The 18,118-nt window shown below is 35.8% G+C and overlaps 1 protein-coding gene across 9 annotated transcripts; it reads right to left on the bottom strand.

Annotated features, from left to right (window-relative positions):
• Window positions 1-2,939: 2,939 nt before the first annotated feature.
• On the bottom strand, window positions 2,940-14,958 carry LOC109153230 (VIN3-like protein 1). Of its 9 annotated transcripts, XM_019301080.1 has the most exons (7): window positions 11,147-11,519; window positions 9,715-9,783; window positions 9,305-9,370; window positions 7,199-7,323; window positions 5,700-6,336; window positions 4,702-5,012; window positions 2,940-4,490 (listed from the first exon to the last, which is right to left on the bottom strand). In XM_019301080.1, the coding sequence occupies exons 4-7, from the start codon at window positions 7,314-7,316 to the stop codon at window positions 3,316-3,318; spliced, it is 2,241 nt and encodes a 746-aa protein (XP_019156625.1). In that variant the 5' UTR covers window positions 7,317-7,323; window positions 9,305-9,370; window positions 9,715-9,783; window positions 11,147-11,519; the 3' UTR covers window positions 2,940-3,315. The 9 variants fall into 9 exon arrangements, with proteins under 9 accessions (XP_019156625.1, XP_019156623.1, XP_019156627.1 ...); XM_019301078.1 differs by lacking the exon at window positions 11,147-11,519 and having other exon boundaries at window positions 5,700-6,342; window positions 9,715-9,809; XM_019301082.1 differs by lacking the exons at window positions 7,199-7,323; window positions 9,305-9,370; window positions 11,147-11,519 and adding an exon at window positions 14,547-14,958 and having other exon boundaries at window positions 5,700-6,342.
• Between the last annotated feature and the right edge of the window lie 3,160 nt (window positions 14,959-18,118).

Genomic DNA, 18,118 nt, shown 5'->3' with positions numbered 1-18,118 from the left:
GGAAAAGTCATCTAAAATACCAAAAGTGTTCAAAATATGATAGTTTGGGGATAAAACAAAAACGATAATTTGAGACTAAATTTAGAATTATTACAAAAAACAAGAGACCCCGACTGGAATTAACTCAAATAAGAATAACAACCTTCAAAAAAAAAAACAACCTTGAATATATAATTTTTTTGGGATATTATATTAATTGGTTTCAACATCTCACAAAACGAGTTTAATTCAGTAGAATCTTGGTTGAGCCTGTCAGGATTTTTTTTTTCAAGAGTGTTGCTGCATATGTGTGTGTTTGAACCCCTCCTCATGCTCTAACAATTCAAGTACTTTTCCACTTAGGGTGTGTTTGGAAACCTGGAAAATGAGTTCTGGAAATCATTTTCCAAGTTTCCATTGTTTGGATGTGCCTGGAAAATCAAGTCAACGGAAATCATTTTCCGTTGACTTTGGAAAATAGGCTTATTTTGGAGAAAAAGACTTCCCCTTTTTTGGGGGAAGTCATTTTCCAACTTTTACACCAACATCACACCACCACCAACATCTTCAACATCATACCACCACCACCTCACTACCACCATCACCACCACTACTGCCGCCGCCGCCACACCACCACCGCAACCACTACCACCACCAACATAAAATCTAGAAATACTACTTCACATAAAATTACTTTCAAATTCGGTAAAACTCAAACCCCTAATTTTATTTCACTTAGCCATTTGGACAAGCCATCATCAATGCACAGAAACTTGTAGTCTTGTACTAAGTTTTGATTTTCAATCAGGTCTAAACTCTAATTAAACATGGCCTCACCATATATATCAATTCTACTACTATGGTCATAGGGTTTACATTCCTCCATGGAAATCCCTCTAAAATCCATTGCCTAAATTAAGAAGTATTATGCATTTAATTAAGTGAATGTGTAAAGACCTGGTTAAATTAAGATGGCCAGTTAGACAGCCATGAACCACACAACTGAAGTAATAAATAAAATAAGCAACAAAAAATAATGATGATCTGATGACCTTCTCAAGGTTGCTTTGTTTTATGTAAAATGTTTCTTTAATCTTGTATTGGAAAAAGTAATTCTTTGTTTGTTGTGGATCATCAACATCTTGAATATTATTAAAGTTTCTTTCAAAAGTTTTATAATCATATCAGATGCTTAACTATATATGTTGTCATCTGAGATAGCTGATCACCACCTAGTTAGTATACAAGGAATAGTGCAATATTATACAACTCCATCTACACAAAACCAACATACTGATATATAATTATTTCTTTATTTATTCATTATAAAAATTATAATTACAATTATTATTTTTATTATATTTAAATTAAACATGTAAAAATTAAAATAAATTTATAATTATAAAATTTCAATTCAAATAAAATATATTATTAAAATTATACGGAGTATATTAAATTTAAAAAATGAAGTTGCATATTTATTTTTTTAAACAAAAAATAAAATTAAAAATAATAAAGAAAAAACTCATGTAATTAAAAAAAAAAAACAAAAAAAAAAAAATAAAAAAAAAAAAACAAAAAAACAAAACAAAAACAAAAATACTCACCAAGTGGCTTGTGGTCCATTGGTATTCAATTGATTCCTTATGTGGGAGGTTTGAAGTTTGAGCCTCGGAGTAAAAAAAGGGTGGCGGTTGCATATAGCAATGAGCCAACGACCACCATAATTGAAAAAAAAAAAAATACAAAGAGTTTGAGTTTGTCCCTTAATATTCCCTATAATAAAGAACTTTGAGTTTGTCCCTTAAGATCATTTAGCCTTGCCGTGGGTAATTTGGTGAAGATGCTTGCCAGTTGGTCTTTTTGTAGAGATGTAGTTTTCTTGTAATTCCTTTAATGCTACTTTATCACGAATAAAATAAAAGAATCCTGACCGACCAAATTTTCGATTGTAGGATTGACTTTAACAGAACACTCATCGGGAGCGCAGCTACAACGGAAACTCATCCGGAGCGCAACTATAACGGAGCGCTCACCTGAAGTGCAACTACAACGGAACACTCATCCAGAGTATGGGTACAACGGGACACTCATCCGGAGCCTTAATAAATGAAGTCGGACACAGAAATGTGCCTTCAACTTATCTATTGAGATGATGAGCGGTATTTATCAGGGTTGTGGTTGGATAGACAATATCGAAGGATGAGAGAAGAGGAGGTTGTGTCACTGGCCGACGGTGGTTTTTTTTTTTTGGTAGGGTTTGTAACCATGGATCGTTTGGTATTATTGATCAATCCATTGATGATATAAAGTACATGATGAAGAGATGTATTTATAAGGATACAATGAGTCTGAATAAGGAAATCAGCTTGGTTGGCGTGAGTGGTCGAGCACTCTTATCTCTTATGATTATGAGAGGATGAGAGGACAAGAGTTCAAACCCCCTTTCGTATGGAAAACCCAATTGTTATGCTGAGCACGTGTCCATCTATATCCATAATTTCTAGATGCTGTGAGCGCGTGCCTACCTTGCATGGTGCGCACGAATCTATATCCATAATTTCTAGACTCTACTTCTACTTCAAATGGAGATTAACCTGAGTAAGTGGTGTCACCGGCCGGTCAGGATAGGAATAGTAAATGATTATAAAAGGGGGACAAGAAATTCTTGTGTGTATGAATGGTAAATGATAATAAAATATCAATTTTAAGTATTTTAGATGTTATTTTGTGAGTTTTTCTTTACTTAATATTTCTTTAGATATTTGAAGCTTCATTCAATTATAGAAACAGAATTACACAACCAATGGACGGTTAAGTCACTATAATTACCCCCACTATCCAATCACGCTAAGATGTGGGACCATCGGGTCAAGAAAATTTTACTTTTTGTAGACAAGAATTAGGAATTACACAACTACAAAAAAGCAGGATCCAGGAAGAATTGCAAATGCAGAGAATAAACATAAGACTTCCAAAGATTTATAACATAAATTCAAGTATTGTCTTGCCAAATGCACAAAGTAATATTAGTTTTGGCTGAGCCAATAAATGCTGCCTCTAAAAACAAGAAAAATTGTTTTCTACAATGTAAGTTTTTTCTTGAATCTGAACTCTTTTCCCTCAGTGAGGAAGTCATAGAAGATCTGCCTACACAAATACCCAGAATGTTTTTTAGCTGGACAGGCACAGGCTTGTCCACTATACCAATGAATTACTTCAACTAGCAACTTGACAAAAAATTAAATGTTTGCCTGTACAGAGAATGAGCAATGGAATCAATCTGAGATGATATGATCAAAATCAGGGTTAAATTAAGTAGCTGTTTCTCCAACCTTAATGCCAAAGCATACTGCAAAACCCATTGCGAGGCCTCTTAGAAGATACGATGTCAGAAAACGAATCAACCAGTTGTCCGGCTAAGCTACTTGGATCGTCAATTAGTGTTTGTATAAACGTACTAACCACCCTGCGTTCCTGTTCCGTTGATCTCAGGCTAAACCAGGTGAGCAGTTGTAATCTGAAGTCCTTGTTGATGTGGCCCTCGCATTCGAGCCAGCGAATGATCTTCACACAGTATTCGAAGGTGTCATCCAAGCACCCCGAAGCGTTGTGGAGTTGGATAGGCGATCCGTTCATGAGAGTGCTGTCGGAGTCGTGTGGGTCAGCGTAGTTGCTAGCGGCTCTCTTTCGAGACGCTGCCACCTTAGAGTCGACGGCTGTTGCTTCTCCGGTCTGTGGATGGATCCAGTTTTGGGAGTCACCGCTTCCATTGTTGCATAGATTGTCGTGGGAGACGGCATCGTCTGCCTCGACCGTTTGCCTCAGAGTGCACTCGTCGTTATCTTCGTCTCGAGAGGAATCGATGGGAAGGATTAACTCTTCGTTCAAATCGGGAACTGAAGCCACGTTTAAGTCGAGCTGGCGAGATGCAGAGGGTTTATGGTGGTCTTGTTGTACACTCTCGGGTTTGACTATATTACACGCTTCACAGCACTTTCGTATTTCTACTCCACAGAACCCATCTAAACAGCCTTGCTGTTGAGCCCACGCCAGTCTTAAGATCTTCCCAAGATCTCGAACCTTAAACCCAGAATCCGACTCAATTCTCGTTGTAGCCTCGTGGTCGTCTTCCTTTCCACTTCCAGTATCTAGGCTATCCTTCCCATGATTTCCAGCTATCGAGCTCAAATTTCTGTGAATTATCTCGACGCTCTTTGTAAAGCATTTAGCCTCGGAATGTCCCAAGTCGCTGGAATCCGTGTAGGAGACAATCCTGAAGGAGTATTCCGTGCAAGGCTTCAAATTCGATATCAAAACCCTTCGCTGATTCCTGGGAAAGACACAAACGGGCTCTTTTGCGTGAGTATCTTCCCTAGCCCGACAGTACCAAAGCTTGTAGCCTTGGACACGTTCCGATGATGAACTCGACAGCTCTATCAATACAATCACCACTGAAGAAGACGTCACTTCCTCAAAAAGGAATTTGCAGGCTGCTGGCAGTGAACCCTCTAGAAAAAGTGCAAAAAAAACAAAAAGACAATGAAAAATGGTCTTCACGGTAATTCATTGTATATCAGTGTTGCAAAAATCGCGCCTAGGCGCCAATTAGCGCTAGGTGGTCGGCCTCCTAGGAGCTCTAGGCGGTCCCCAGGCGCCTAGAGGGTGCCTAGCGATTTTTTCAACATTGTTGTATATCATAATATAGAAAATCTCTAGTACCTCTGCAATTAGGGACAACGCTCGACTTTGTGTCAAGCCATTCATCGGCTTTCTCAATAGCACGAGAGCAGAGAGACTGCACATCACCCGCAACAGAAAGCCTGCTAACAATGCCTCGAGCCATATTTGCTGAAACTCCGCCCAACGGACCCACCTCCGTTTCCAATTTGGCTTTGGCTTCTATAATGATTTCATGTAGTTCTTTAAATCTGGAAGTTCCATCTAGGAGTCTGTAACTCAAGTATATTCTGTAACACAGGATATCAACACGACGAGCATCTTTTGCTATGCTAAGTTGTTTCTTCCAGTATCTGCAGAAATTCGGTAATAACAGGAAAAGGACTCAAAACCAGCTAAAAACAAAAAAGCTAGAATTCCAACATTCAACACACGATGCCAAACAATTCAATTTAAACCCATGTACTAATAATTGGGCATCAGTTTCTGGCCATCACCATATGAAGAAAAGGAATAACTTGCACAATCAATCTTACAAAAATCAATTCTAGAGGGGCAAAGTTATATGAGAAAAGAGAGTATTGCAGTCAAATATTATTCTTCCGGGGAAGAGTAGTGTATACAGCCCCATTCATCCCCCATCCCCTCTTTAGTGCAGAGGTTCACAGGACACAATGAAGATTCATGTAGTCATGTGTCATTGTGCCCAGAAGTTTTTCCTGGTTTGCCTATGGGTTGAAGGAGGAGAGGTGGACAGCAGGGGAGAAAACAGGACACAGGTGTTGAAAAGTGATTGTAGGTAAAGGATCTTTTTTTTTGTCAGGCCATGAGGTGTCCTGAGCAGGCCCTAACTGTAGGAGGTACCTTCTCAGACTAATCCCCATTCGCACCGGGCCAGCCCAATTAAGAGGCAAAGTGCTGGCCAGATTGGTTTTCCATATGAGAAGGGGCTCGAACTCCCGACCTTTCTTAAGGGATGAGAGTGCAGTAGTGCACCGGCCACTCACGCCAACCAAGCTGGTTGTAGGTAAAGGATTTACCTTAGTATTCCTGAAACTTTGCCACACGAAGCACAGCAGTAGCTCCCATCCAGCTGCATAAGTTGTCCAAGCTCAACAACCCCTACCTTTCCTCGCTGGAGAGCACACTCAATATGGCAAGTTAAGCCACAGGATTCTCCTTGACCAGACTCTGATGTGCATTCCAACCAAAGACTTGGGTCCTTGTTATCATCGAACAAGTGGCAGATGCAGCACGAGCATCTCTTACAGAATGTGTCATCCATTGAAATAGTTGCTCGGCAAGCAGAGTTTTTACAGATCCATGAATTTGAACATTTAACATCTGCACAATTGCCAGCGGCTGGAGGTATTCGGACAGGATTTTCGCCCTTCCTTTGCTGCTTTCTTGAAGGATGATGATCTCTGGGGCTAGAAGACGGCCTTTTTAGCTCCTGACCCTTCAACATTTTCTTGCTTGCCTTTGCTGGATGCTCGATCATTTTGAACGTTGATGAAGCCAATTTCTTCTTTTCCTTATTGAAGCTTAGATGAGAAAGATCTTTCACTATAGTGGAGTTCAGGGATTTTTGGAGTGAATCTGGACTTCTGGATGAATCATCTGAATTTCCATTTTTCTCTGGAGTGCTCTGGACACTGGAAGAAAGACTTTGAATACCTGAAACCGAAATAAAAGATGTCACAGATAGTCTTGGATATCAAAGTGTATTCCATACCACCTATTTATAGCAATTTCATTGAAGATAATGTTCTGATATGCAATGGAATTTTCACATCACATGCAGAATATTTGTACAACTTGTTGGCACCCAAAATCAGATTCTGTGAATAGTTAATAAGTGGTGCAAGATCCAAACAAAAGTATGTTACATCACTTCCTAAAGTATTCCTTTGGCCAACTCATTTATTTCTTTTTTTCTGCATAAAGTGCGTAAACGAATGATTGATGAAAAAAAGGGTTAAACAAGATTTAAAAGAGAAAAATAAAGCAAATAGTGGAGCTTCCAGTTGTGCCTCACTTAAAGTGAGATGGGGAAATATTTTCTGAAATACATACATGCAAGAGTCCCCACCAAAGCCGAAGATTTGGATTAGAGATATAAGTCTGAATTATTTTCAGAAATTCTACAACGGAAAAATTATAACCAAAGATTAGGTTTTCCTACCGGCTAACACAAAGTTCTATTTGCCTAAATAATCAAAAACATAAATTTTAAAATACTTCTTCTAGAAGTTAATTTATGTTGGCTACTGAGAAGTGAAAAGTGACCACCAAAATTAGACAAAAGGGGATGGAAAATAAAATAACATATGGAATCACTTAATAATCAGGAAATGACGAGCAAAGATACAATTTTTAATAACAAAAATAACACAAAAACAAGTACGAAGCTTAAGGGGGTTGTGATAATTAAAGTGAAACCAGCAAGCACTTCTTTCGATTCAGAAAGCTTAATACATAAGCTGCTATTTCATTTAGTATACTCTTTCAAAGTGGAAACGCCTCAGAACAGAATTACCTGATATAGATGAATTCACTAAACTCTCAAAGGTACTTTCTCTAAAATTTGATGATCCCAAAAGAGTTGAAGAACAACAGATTTTGAATCGTTGAATCCAACATCTTGATCCAAGCATAAGATCTCTGTAGTAGGCTATACATTAAATAGATCCAGACACAAAGCGAACATACAAGTGTTGACAGCAACATTGTAAATTGCGCAATCGATAAGAGGTTTTGTAATCACAAGATGGCATAGCAAAAACTTTGGCCACACATTAGGGTTTATAAAAAAAGTTAAAAACTGTGCTTATGATCTAAATGGCAGGCCCAAAGAGGATTAACTGAGAATAATGAATACAAGTAGATTGTCCAAACCTAAATCAGAACAAATAGCGACAGATATAGAAATACCAATGGCCCTAGAGGTTCACAGAAAACAACTTTGTAGTACTTGTCTTATATAATGTACTGTAAAATAATGCTTACAACCTTTCAGCTTTGTGTTAAGGACATAAATCCTTATAAACTTGGATGCACTAAATTGTATGCAGATAACATACCGGGCTGAATTACTACAAAATGTGATCTACCAAAGCCTAAAGGGGTAAAGGTATGATCAAATAACCTCAACAAAATACTCCCTCCGTCCCATTTTATGTGTCTGGTTCGGTTAATGAGGCTTGACAAAAGTTATTTTTAATTCAATTTTTCATAATATTAAGTTCAGTATTAGTATACAAAATTTACATATTTAGAAACTACACTAAAAGTACTATTAAACACAAAAAATCAAATTTCAAAATAAGAAAAAAATACTAAAGAAAATAAAGAAACAAGAAAGAGTTGGTTTGACCAATGAATAGTAAGTAGGACAGATAAAATGGGACAGAGGGAGTAAAAGGTAATCACTGCCACTAATTTTTTGCATTTATTGCATACAAGAAAACACTCCCAGTACATTTCTAAAGTCAATAGTCCAATAACTAAAGCAGTACTAGGAAATCAATTCAATAAATCTCAAAATTTATGGCAGCCATCTTTTTTCTCTTAGTTATGTTTACATCTAAGAGGCTAAGATAAAATAGATGTGATCCTCAAAATTTGAACTCAAAACATACGTTTGGGAGCATTCACATTGCAAACCTCCAAATAAAGCAGATGAGGATAAACTATGTTAAATGCATTTCACATGAAACAAGTGTCCTCGGATTATTTCGCTAAAAGAGATATGGAGCATGAGTGCCATCACTCGTTTGGCAATTTATATCTTTTCTCCACCTTTACAAACAAAATTAATGAGCAGTTAAAACTTCACCATCCCAAGATTAATGTAATCAACAGCTTTCTTAATCAATTCAAGCCTATGAAAACTACTGCACCTGCTTCAACTTTATAAAGGAAACTCTTAAACTATGATCCTGCATTCTGGTTTAAGAGGTAATATTTGCCTTTACATGGCTTTAAAGGTTTGATAATTAATCATTTCAAAGAAACTCAAACTATAATGGGGATGAAGGTCATGAAAGCTTATATTTGTATATGAGAAATATTCTGATATATTTAAACTTTCAAGGAAGGCATAGGCTAACCTTGTATTACAAGTAATAAAAAAGAATGGATAATTAAGAACATAAAACAACAGTTAAGAAAGCAAAACGCTATTTGAAACACTTCCAAGTACGGAGAAAAGAAAAGGAGTTTGGTCTAGCGTTAAAAATGAAATTTATCAAGTCTTACATTCAAACACTTCTTTATCACCCATGGATAAACCTTGAAATTTATCATTTTACACATACGTAAAGACTGCCTAGCAGACACTCTAAGAAAAACTTTGCATGGCCATCATAACCTATATTAGGGATCCCCCCATCAGCACACCAAAAAATAAAATAAAAGGAGCTTGAGAAGCACCATTTCAAGCTAGTATAGTAGTATTGGCTGAGAGAGGAAGAAATCTTCCTGGTCCTAGTTTTATGTCAAAAACACAAAGATCAATTCTCACTGACAATTTAAGCAAATTTAATATTTTTAAAAAATAAACAAATTTTCTTCAAGTTTATGGTTGAAAAAATTATGAAACAAGGGAGGCAACAGAATAGGAGCCAAGAGTCTTGGTTCCCACCTTCCCGTGGCAAAGTAAGCACATTAGCAGTACTAGTAAGCCCAGGCTAAGATTGGTCAAGGAATCCTGCCATAACAAAGAAGGGAAAATAATTGGAGAAAAGGCAGAAAGAAGAATGTATATGATTTTTTTTTTCTTTTCAAGAAAAAGCAATATATCAAACTCAAAAGCCACAAGTTCCTCATAAGTCATAAGGACATTAAGGAGGAACCTAGACAACCCAAACACAAATTTTATCAGGGGCCAAAATGCATATATAATGTGGCTCAAGGAAATCCATAATCAGAAAAGTAGTTTTTTTTTCTTCAATTTTTAAGGTTATAGTTCAGAAAGCAGGGGATACTACCAATGCCAAATCAAGAGAAACGTATATAACTTCCAAACTACAAGAATATGAGGGAATATCTCACCTTTAACAAGAAACCTATCTTCCAGATCCATGTTGAGAAAAGCAGCTAAAAATGCCAATCAAACCCTCCCTGCAAAAGTCAAATGTTTATGCAGCATATCATTATATTTGCAAATTGGGTAGCTCAATGTATAGACATAAATACTTACTATGCCACTTATTTGAAATTTTCAAACAGTTTGCACTAATAGCAAAAGATTTCCCATACAATGTGATCATCAAGTTTGAGTGTTTGTCTGTTTGATAATATAATTCAATACAATACAATTGCCATAATTTCAAATTGTGAAGTTTCAAGTAATGCATACATTTTATATCAAGTGAAACCATAACATTTCAATAAAATCACCTCCAATAACATATATAATGCAGAACTGGTGTAAATAGGAATAACAAATATGAAGTAGAATGATAAAGATGCTTTTTTCCAGACTCTTACTAGGAGATTAAAGTTATTTTGCATTGAGCTTATATGAATTGAATGAGAGAGACATGTGGCCATGTCCCACAATGGCACCTCAAATGAATTTCCAAAAGACATTAAAAATAATAAAGTTAGATTTGATGTAAAAAGTCTAAATTTAAGTTATGGTTAAATTTTGATTCAATTGTGTCAGACGCATTCCGCTATATCTGAATCCAATGCCCAGCTCCAAACAACATGACTAGTGAAGATGGAACTTTATTTGGAGCAACCTGTTTCAACACATTAACAACAACTGCTACAAATTTGGAATTTCTTCATGCCCCCCTCCCCCATCCCCCCGGTTTTTCTGCCTGTAACTACAAAAGGCTCATGTTCACCAAAAAAAGATAAAATAAAATAAAACAAAAAATTGCACAGAGATTCAGCAAAATTGCCAAACTACTTGCTAATTGGCTAAAACAAACAAACAAACACTAAAAATTCCCTCCAAAGAGAAAAAGACCCCCATCCCAAGGTAATAGGTAGAACATATCAACACAAATACATTCATCCCTACATGCACTGGTTATATACCAGTTAAACCAATCAGGAATGACACTTGGCTTCAAGCTGGAAAATTCAATGAACCAACCAACTGTAAAGTATAGAAACCTACAAGAAAAGACCAAAAGACAGCAGCACAGACCCATAGACCCACATTTGGCATTTAGAGCAACCCCCACATTCTACAATTTCCTATCCAAATTCCATGAACAACCCAAGCAAAGCACACACAACAAACTCCGTACTCCAATCATCACAATCAAGGACACCTCCATAACTACGAGGTGCATATTCTACCTACGTAAAAATCCAAACTTTATCACAATATACCCAACAAAACATCAAGATACAAAAATCCCAGCAGCAGATCTGAAACTAAAGACATTCTGCGTATAAATGTCGATATATTAGCCACGGTATACACACGATACATGACGTCAAAGCAACACAGACGAGAAAATACCTGCGAGACGAGGAGAGACAAAAACCGGGGGAGAGAAAATTAGGGTTTTCAGGGAGGAGAGAAAACGAAGAGAGCGGTGGGTTTTGTTCGTTGGTTAATGATGAATGCAGAGAAGAAGAGAAAGAAAGAAAAAAAAAAATGGTAAGAAACGAAAGCTCCACCTATGTGATGTTTGCAGGTTGGAGGCTTTTCTTGGTTGTACTCTGAAATCTTGCACGCTTACTGGGCGCATGGTCACGCGTCCACACGGCGCGTGGAATATGGGGAGCAGTTAGGAAAACCGCAGTGGTTGATGCCTGGCGTTTAAAGTACAGCGCGCACTTGTCTGCTCCGTGACTTGCTCGTGAGTCTCACGCGTCTTTGTTGCGCGTGGATATAGACTGTCTGACGATTTTTCACTTCTGTAATTTCTTTTTTTTTTTTTTTGTTTGGGATTGGATCCCTTTGTATAAATATTTAGACTTTAACCACTAATTTTACTAGCTATTTAACTTTGATGCATTGAGTCGATAGCATTCAAAAAAAAAAAAAAAATTTGATGCCTTACTTACTAGCTACATGAAAAAAGAAAATAATATTTTCGTATCCAAGTAATGAATCTTTATTTGTGAAGAAAAAAATTAATAGTGTTATATTTGGAGACGAGTAATGTTTAGAAGCTGATTGGTTCAGGTTTACTTCATTATCAATTCTTTTTTTGATCGGTTAAACAATACATGAAAATATTATTTTGTCACGTACTAAATTAAATGATGTATTTTTTTAATCTCAACTTAAAGCTTAAGCTTACAGTAAAAGTATAAAACTACACATATATACATAGAATCAAAATAAAATGAGAATAGATTTTCATGTGAGAAATAAGAATAAATCTTGTTCTTTTGTTACAAAACTTTGAACAAAAAAAATATTTAAATAAATAAAAAAAAATTGCGATAATATATTTATAAATATGTATAACTTTCATTGCACTATCGGGAAGAAAAATAACATTAAGTGTATTGTTTTGTAAAATTTGCAAGAGTTTTTAAAAAATGTGTCATGCATAAGTTTGAGATAAACTCGCATCATTTTGTGAGAATCCACATTTTAGTCCAAACCTATATCAATTTGGCCTTACTAAACATGCATATTTTTAAGATCCAGAAGTCCAACACATAACATTATCCTAGGTGAATACTCATGATTTATTCATTCAAACTTCTACACATTTACATAAATCCACTACTTTTTTTTAAAGTCAAAATCTTTATCGATTTTTTTTTTTTCATGGATGAATGAGATTTATTCTTATTTTTCACAAGAACAACTATTCTAATGATATACAAATTTTAATTTCTAAAAACATAAAACTTGATTAGTCTTCGATATTAACTGAACTAAAACCAAGCGTTAGGGTATAGCACATTAGTAGTTTAGAAAACATTTTGATCATAAAAAAGAAAGTTGACTTTATCAACCATACAAAATTTAATCCTTAGCAAAAGATAGAAATAATTACAATACATTATTGGTAGTATATACTATATTAAATTGGTGTTGAGCAATTCAATTAAGCTTGGATTTTTGTAATGGGTGTCACTACAAAGAATATGATGAGCACCAGCTAAAAGTTGTAAAATAATAATATAGAATATTCATTATTTTTTCAATATATAATTTCCAAAGAATCTTTAGACCAAGTTGCCCCATGACTAAACATGGATGAGGTTGGAACTATACCCACACTGTTGTAGCACTTTCATTGGTCCCATTGGATATTTGGTTAATGACAAAAGTTGATATTAGTTGTGGAATTATGGGCATAATTATTGTTGTATGGGTTTTTATTGGTGAAATGACATCCCAAAATGTGAAAGATTAGTGTATGGTGGAGAATTGATGCCATTCCTAAGCACATTTTACTATGTAGAGAGTGAGTAATTGGGTACCTGAAAATGAAGCTGCACTCTAGCTATGTTACCCTTTTTGGCCCTTTTTTTTATTCTTTAATGGTCCTATCATCACTTTTTTTTTTTTTTTTTTTGGGTAGTGAATGTACTGTTTAGATTCATAAACAAATTCACACCCTTTTGTCACTAAAAGATATTATTCCAAGAACAATATCTCACATTCCTAATCAACCATTATAACACAGCCCAAGAGGTGAGCAAACTCCACTGACTATACCCAAAACATGAAAAGGAATTTGGTAAATGACTGTTAGTTGATTGGATTAATTAGACGGTATAACTAATTGATAATATTAGTTGATTGTAGAAAGGTGTTTGGTAAATTACGTGTTAGCTGATAGCTGTTTGGTATAATTTTTTTTGTCAAAAAGTTAATTGAAAAGGCTGCTTTGAGCAGCTTTTTGAATTTTAGCATTTTGGAGTTGATTTTTTTAACCAAATCAAACAATTAATAGTAGTCAAATAAGTCAAAATTGGCTGATAGGCTAATATTTTACCAAACAGGGCCATAGTAAGGATTGACCGACTGAGAGCTCTTTCGAGATTCTATGAGTGGTGGTGCATGGCCGTTCTTAGTTGGTGGAGTGATTTGTCTGGTTAATTCCATTAACGAACGAGACCTCAGTCTACTAACTAGCTATGCGAGGTATCCCTCCATGGATGACGGAGAATTAGGGTTCGATTCCGGAGAGGGAGCCTGAGAAACGGCTACCACATCCAAGGAAGGCAGCAAGTGCGCAAATTACCCAATCTTGACACGGGGAGGTAGTGACAATAAATAACAATATTGGGCTCAATCGAATATGCTAATTGGATCTAAATGGTTGATATTTAGTTTATCACTTTATCTTAATCAAACAAACAAGTGCATCACTAAATCCGAAAATTTGTACCTACTTTTGTCTAGAGTTTTGGTGAAGAAGTAAATCACGAGATGTATTTCAGCGGTCTTGAGTTTCTTATAGTAATTGTACATTGGGACTACGAGCAATGTAGTCTAGTAACTTTACTTTAGATTGGTCAATCAACTGAGCTTTGTTCAGGGTGAGAGTTTTCTTTTCTTATTAGTAGTACAAGTGTACAATCTGAATAACTAAACTTAGACAACTTAGTACAATAAACTAGTATGTTTTAATATCATATTCCCAACTTTCATCAAATACATATCTAGAAAACTCAACCTTAGCCCTCCCTAAAGGGTAAAGATTTGGCCAAGTTGCCAAAACACATAAACCAAAGTAAGAAAGGAATCTATTCATGGGAATACTGCCCTATTGCTAGGCTGCTAGCTGCCTGAGAATATTTTGAGAAAAAAATCATGTTTTATGCATCAATGGACAAGAATGAAAAGGATAAAACATTAAAACATAAACAGTACCCGACAAAATGAATCTGGAGAGGGAAGAAAGATGGAACTTGAGCAACAATTTCCGCCAAAGAAAACTTACTGCTTAGCTTTTGAAGTGGGAAACAAGTCTCTCCCACGACGCAACTGCAAGTCTGCAACTCCATCCTTTCCTCCAGTTACAATAATGTCCACCAACAAAAATGCTTAGCTTCTCTTCTGGGTGATGGCCTACAAGATTTCCACAACGCGACATAAATCTTATAAGGCTATCACTCTGAATATAGTTTTTTTACCAATAGTGACAATATCAAGAGCAAAAAAGCAAAGAAGGAACAGTTATAAAAGCAATATGACAAGACATGCATGGAATTTGATGAGTAAGCAAGCATTGTGGAAACCCCTTATGATGGGGCAAGTGCATAGTTTTTTTCAGAAACCAACAATTCCAAGACATTGGTAACTTTCTATGAAACTCAAACCAATGAAAGTAAATTTTAAAAAACTACATATCCTTTTTTCAGTTTTTCTCATTTTTCTTCCATAAAGAACTAGAGTTCTGTATTGCATTGTGTAGCAATACAATAATGCCCTATTTCATGGCAACTTCATATCCGTTTTCTCCTTTTCTTCCTATCTTTTAAAATTTTAATTTTTTTTTTTTAACTTCTTCCGCTTTTTTCCCCAGGGAAGATGAGGCCTCAATGACATCAGGCTCCAATAAAAGGACCCCACTTAATCATAACATTCATAAGTCATAAAACTAGCTTTTCTTCAAAAAAGAAAGTAGGAAAAAAAATGCATTTTTAAAGTGATTAGAGACCCAGATTAGCACAATGGCTTGGCAACAAACACCATTACACTCAGGACATGCTAGCAGTGTATCTTTGCTCTTCAGATAAATTGATTTCTAAAGTCCATTGTGCCATCTGCAGGTTAATTACAAGGAAAGATGGGGTTAACAAATGAGTGAAAATGGTGTTAACCCTCCAAACTTCTTTACTTGGCATATTGAGCATTATTTCATAGTGACAAAACAAAGTTCTGCAAGTGTCTGGACCAAATATTATAAACACATTCAAATCATTTGGAGAGTACACTAGCAATGGTTTCAAAATATGAGAGAGGCAAATATTCTCGAGGGCACCAACTAGAGGACTTCAATGTCCTTCAAGCTTTTGTTTCTCAACTCAACAACAAAAGATACACCAAACTATTATAACTACTTGTATACATACAAGGAAGGTTCCCTTTGGCTGTTCACTTCTAGCACCCAGAGTATTTTCCTCTATTGCTTTTGCTAGCTCTTCACTCTTGCTTAGAACTTGCAAGCTATTGCTACTTCCATTCTGTCTTGTACTTTTCTCAAGCCAATCTGTATAGAGCTTAATCACATTTTGCAGAAGTTTCTTACAAGTTAGGAAACAATATAGTTTCATGGAATTAAGCTAGAAGAACTTTTATGAATTTTTTACGAAGGTAGATTTTCTTAGCTCTTCTTGAATTACCACATTGCTTCCCTATCTCTATAAGACTACAGAAACCAAGAGTAAGGGACAAGATTGATAGTAGCGTGGTTTGTACATTAATTCTCCAAAACATCAAGCACATAGCACCATGCCTTTAGGCTGGTGGCCCTACTATGTTTAACCATGTTGTACATTAAATCATTACCTTATTCTCTTTTCTCTATCTTCATACGTAACCACATTTCGTGGGAAATTCCCATATTTTAATTTGTTACATTATTTCTGGAAACTCCCAATTAAACCAATGAATTACCAAGTGTTGAGTCAATGCACTACAGACCCATGCATACACATGCTTGCTTTAATTTTCTGGTTTGATGAACTTGATTTTGAAACTCCCCTAGTCCCCTTGTTAAATTTTCCTAGTCTCTAATCAGACATCATGGCAATTTTATTTCCATATAGATACATCAAGACCGTCCTTTTATTTCATTATTGCTATTATTTTGTTATCACATTTCTTAGTAAGGCATACAATACAAATATGCTAGTAAAGAACTAGGCTTTTGCTTTTTAGAAAGTGAAGTCAGGGAGGACATTTTTTTTCCTTTTTAAAATAAGCAAAGTTAGAGAGGACTTAGCACAGGCAAAAGGAGAGGAGAAAATTTAAAGATCAATGAATAAAACCAAGAAAAAAGAAAGTGCATGGAAATAATTATCAACTCCAAATGCCACTGACTACCATTTTACATGTTATTTGCTAATCCTAAAGTATACAACTACTTTGCAGAAGGAAAGTTTAACAGGAAGGGGGGCATAGTTGCCTAGATGCTTCTCAGAAGTTTACAAAAGATATGCAGAGACGATAATGCAAAAGGGGTCCAATTATAGTAATACCCCACCCAACCCCCTCCTTCCCAGCAACAACAGTCACACAAGCAAACAAAATCATCACAAATAACTGCACACTTTTTGAAACCATAATCTTATTTTCACTCTTCGTTGATTGTCCGTTTTGAGAAATTAAATAATAGATATGTTCTTATTTACACTCTTCCCTTTTTGTCCATTTTGACATATTAAATACTACAAACCTCATTTCCATTCTTCCTTTTTTGTCCAAATTGACAAACCAAATAGTAGATTAAACAAAAAAAAGTACTAGCAGTCAAGCAAAAGAAATTCACATTTATCATGATCCCACTAGCTAGTACAAACTATAGGGACTGTCAAGAAGCCAAGAACAGTGATTGGCTCTACATAGTACCATATATTTCTTAAAGAAGAAGAACATTAGAGAATCACAATCATTGGAGGAGTTATAATTTAGTTACATATTCATTGCAGCCACATGCTATATACCTCACCATACTTTTTCCCTTTCCTTAAAAGGGAGGCATCCTCACAGTCTCACACTTTGAGATTAATGGGACATTCATAGATAAAGGCAAATTAAAGCACTCTGGGCAAACTAACCACATTGAGATTTGAGACTATGTATGAAAAGTCACGCTTTTTACCACAACATTGAGAACAACACTTGAGCGTTCATAAAATCAACAGTGCGCAGCAATGAAGATTAACGTCAATCATGATAACACGAATATAATCTATGTACGACAGGTTAAAAAAAAATCAATTAAAAAACAGGAAAAAGTGTACCGAAATTTGTAGGGAGAAGATATTAATACTCGCTAAGAAGAGCGCTTGCGAAGAAGTTGACGCCGTGGATTTCGGAGATGCATTTCTCGACTGTTTTTCTCCGGCGATTTTTCTTCGGATACCGTTTGTGGATTAGTTTTCCGGCGGGAGAGTGATGGGGACAAGCCCGATTGAATAAAGTGGGCCGCAAGACTGGGTTCGGGACAATCTCCGAAGCCCACAACCAATCGTTTAATTTAATTTTGAGAAAAAAATGTTGAAATATATTGAACTTTTTTTTTTTAAAGGACATTGAACTTATTTGGTAACATAATTAACTTATCATGAGTAAATATTCAAAATGGTCCTTCGACTATAGCTAAATTCACAAATTGATCTTCGATTTTCAATTTCAACCAATTAAGTCCTTAACTTTGTAATTTTGACACGATTTGGTCCTCCATCTATTTGACCGTTTGTTGACCGCGATCTTTGAGGATATATATGTAGTTTCACGTGCAAAGCTCAAGAGAACGCTCTTGGAGGTGACATCGTTGTTTCGGAG

Source organism: Ipomoea nil, unplaced genomic scaffold (assembly GCF_001879475.1).
Source record: "Ipomoea nil cultivar Tokyo-kokei standard unplaced genomic scaffold, Asagao_1.1 scaffold2480, whole genome shotgun sequence".
NCBI classification, from domain to species: Eukaryota; Viridiplantae; Streptophyta; class Magnoliopsida; order Solanales; family Convolvulaceae; genus Ipomoea; species Ipomoea nil.
The sequence above is the reverse complement of the archived record's forward strand: the minus strand, read 5'-3'. Positions and strand labels throughout refer to the sequence as shown.